The sequence below is a fragment of the Orycteropus afer genome, unplaced genomic scaffold, assembly GCF_000298275.1.
Source record: "Orycteropus afer afer isolate SDZICR_OR568_19922 unplaced genomic scaffold, OryAfe1.0 scaffold00583, whole genome shotgun sequence".
NCBI lineage: Eukaryota > Metazoa > Chordata > Mammalia > Tubulidentata > Orycteropodidae > Orycteropus > Orycteropus afer.
In genome coordinates this window covers 508,781-511,572 of record NW_006922170.1, presented here as the reverse complement: position 1 = coordinate 511,572, position 2,792 = coordinate 508,781, and the positions used below count along the sequence as shown (strand labels likewise).

At 43.7% G+C, this 2,792-nt stretch overlaps 1 protein-coding gene across 1 annotated transcript; it reads left to right on the top strand.

Moving 5' to 3' along the window:
• Positions 1–444: 444 nt before the first annotated feature.
• Positions 445–1,474, top strand: LOC103210292 (melanoma-associated antigen B4-like). The gene is given in 3 exon segments (XM_042783019.1): positions 445–1,225; positions 1,228–1,284; positions 1,287–1,474. Coding segments are annotated over 3 exon segments (1,026 nt in total).
• Positions 1,475–2,792: the final 1,318 nt, after the last annotated feature.

The window sequence follows — 2,792 nt, the reverse complement described above, 5'->3', positions numbered from 1 at the left end:
CTGTCATTACTGAAATACCCTTCAAAGGTGGTAGCTGAGCTGCTCCTTCAGTTCCTCCAAGGGACCCAGGGGGCTTTGAGGTATCAAGCTCAGGGAAGCACAGGGGACGAGGCACAAACCCTGCCAACTCTTGATCCGATGGCCCTGAAAGTGAACTGAGTAGCCTCGCCACTATCCCAGTGGAGAGGTTCCCCACTGCCAGGCCCTGCTAGCAACTGCAAACTAAGCCTCCCCTAATTTCCTCCACAAGCTGACCAGATGAGAAGCCTTCTGTGTTCCTAGAACAGTACCCTCCAAGAATCCTGTCTAAACAGCCACTGTTAAAGCCAAAGAGACATTTCCCTCCTGAAGGGGCTCACACTCCCTCAGGTTTTCTTCCGCAGTAGCCTCCCTTCACCTGTACTCCGACCACACACCTGAAAGCTCTCCTTAGTCAGACTCATCATGCCTGTTGGTAAGAAGAGTAAGCTCTGTTCCCATGAGAAACGTCGTCATGCCCAAGGTGAAGCCCAACCTGAGGCCCGAGGTGAGGCCCATGGTGTTGAGGGTGCCCAGGAAACTGCAGCAGAGGACGAAGCCTTTCCCCGCTCCTCTTCTCCTCCTTTTGGGGGTTCTCCCCAGAGCTTCCCTGCTGCTGGCTTCCCCAGGGGCCTAAGAGAGCCCCCATCTACCACCACTGCTGCTACTGGCATGTTTTGCACAAGAGCTGCTGAAGGTGCAGAGGGCCAAGAAGAGGGAAGGCCAGGTTCCTCTGAGCCCCCACCCCTCACTGAGAAATCACAAAAGGATCCTCTCCACAGGAGTGTGTTCATCTTGTTGCAGTTTCTGCTGGAGAAGTACAAAAACAAAGAGCCCATTTCCAAGGCAGAAATGATAAATGTCACCAACAAAAAGTTCAAGGAGCAATTCCCAGAGATCCTGAGGGGAGCCTGGAAGCACATTGAGGTGGTCTTTGGCTTCAACCTGGAGGAAGTTGACTCCAAGGGTCAATTCTATGACATTGTCAGCAATTTGGAGATCAGCCAGGAAGAGACTCTGTTTGATGCCAGGGCTTCTCCCAGGAATGGACTCTTGATGCCTCTCCTGAGCTTGATCTACATGAATGGCAACCAGGTCACTGAGGAGAAAATCTGGGAATTCCTGAATGTTTTGGGTTTCTATGATGGGAAGAGGGATGTAATTTTTGGGGATCCCACAAAGCTCATCACCAAAGATTTGGTGCAGGAAAGTACCTGGAGTACCAGCAGGTCCCCAACAGTGATCCTCCACGCTATGAATTCCTTTGGGAAAACAAAACAAAACAAAAGTCCTGGCATTTATGGCCAAGGTCAGTGATATGGAAGCCAGTGCCTTTCAAGCCCTGTCTGACGAAACTTGGAGAGAAAAGGAAGGGGGAGTGACAGCCAAGGATGGTCCTAATGCTGCTTCCAGGGCCCATTTCAGGGCTGAGTCCAGGGGATCCTCCAACCCCTAGTGAAATGAGACAGATTCTTCATTTTGTTTTTGAAAGTGCTTTCACCTTCTAAATAGTGGAGGAGAATTAGGGCTGGAGGGAACACAATATATGTCTCCTTTTTGTTCTTGATCTACTACATGGTGGCTTTGAGATTTTTCTTCTTAGGGGGTATTTTTAAAAGTGTGTTTTTTTGTAGTATAATATTCATTTGGATTTATAATCTAAATTTATGAAAGTCATGGATTTATTGTTGTTTTCATACATTAATCTAAGAGTTTTGATATTCTAAAAAACAAGTAGGACATCCTAAATATATGTTGTAATTCAAAAAAGGGGAACATGTATTAGAATACAGATTTTCCTGGAAATGTCAATGACTCCCATAGTAGAATGCTTGGGATAAAGAAAAGAAAAACATTTCAGTATAACTTGTTAAATCTTAGTTTCATTATTTTCTTTCTTTTTTTTGTGTGTACACATTTAGTTTTATTTTAACAAAGCAACTTGTACACTTTTAACGCTTAAAACTGAGCATCATATTTCCTTTCCAGTGAAACAAAAAGAAAATTTTCAAAATAAACAGAACAAAATTACAATAGAGAATGTCAATTCCAAATAAGATCCTATAGGTTCTGCTGATTCTCCCATCGAGTGGCAGGGCTCAAGTCATCATTAGGAGAGAATTTTATTTTAAAAAGTGTCATTTTAAACTGCAAGGATGTCGGTTAAACATCACAATTAAACATGCCAAAAGAGAAGCCATGTTGTCAAAATGCCCACTTAACCCACCCAAACATCTCAAACCCACCCTTTGCTGACCTTCTATAACCCCATTTTTTAAAAGTTTTTTTTTCTTTTTTTAAACAAGAGAAAGTAGACAGATGAATGTTGGTAAATGCTAACTGTCCATATTCACATAGAGACACAGTGTAATCTCTGAGCCCAATATACAGAGAAAGGAAAAAAGCTAGAATTCTATGCACTACTACACAGGGACCTACACCTCCAGCTTCCGGCAGAGCGAAGAGAGCAGAAGGGTTTTCTTTTTTCCCACAGAGCACGGTGGTGTGTTGATTCCATAGTTTTTGTTCAGATAGGAAAGGATAAAAAGTAATTTGGAACAGAAAGGGGTAGAGGTTCGTTTCCCACTGCATTCCGTTGAAGGTTATTTCCCCCCAAAATAAGTTGAGAACCATGATGTAAAGGAGAGAAAAGAGACCTCAAGAACAGGGCGACTGAGCACAAGAGGAGGGGGAAAAAAAAAAAGACTGCAACTTGCTCCCAGGGACTGAAGAAAATTAAAAAAGGAAGGTTGGAACCCATCAGTGTTCTATTA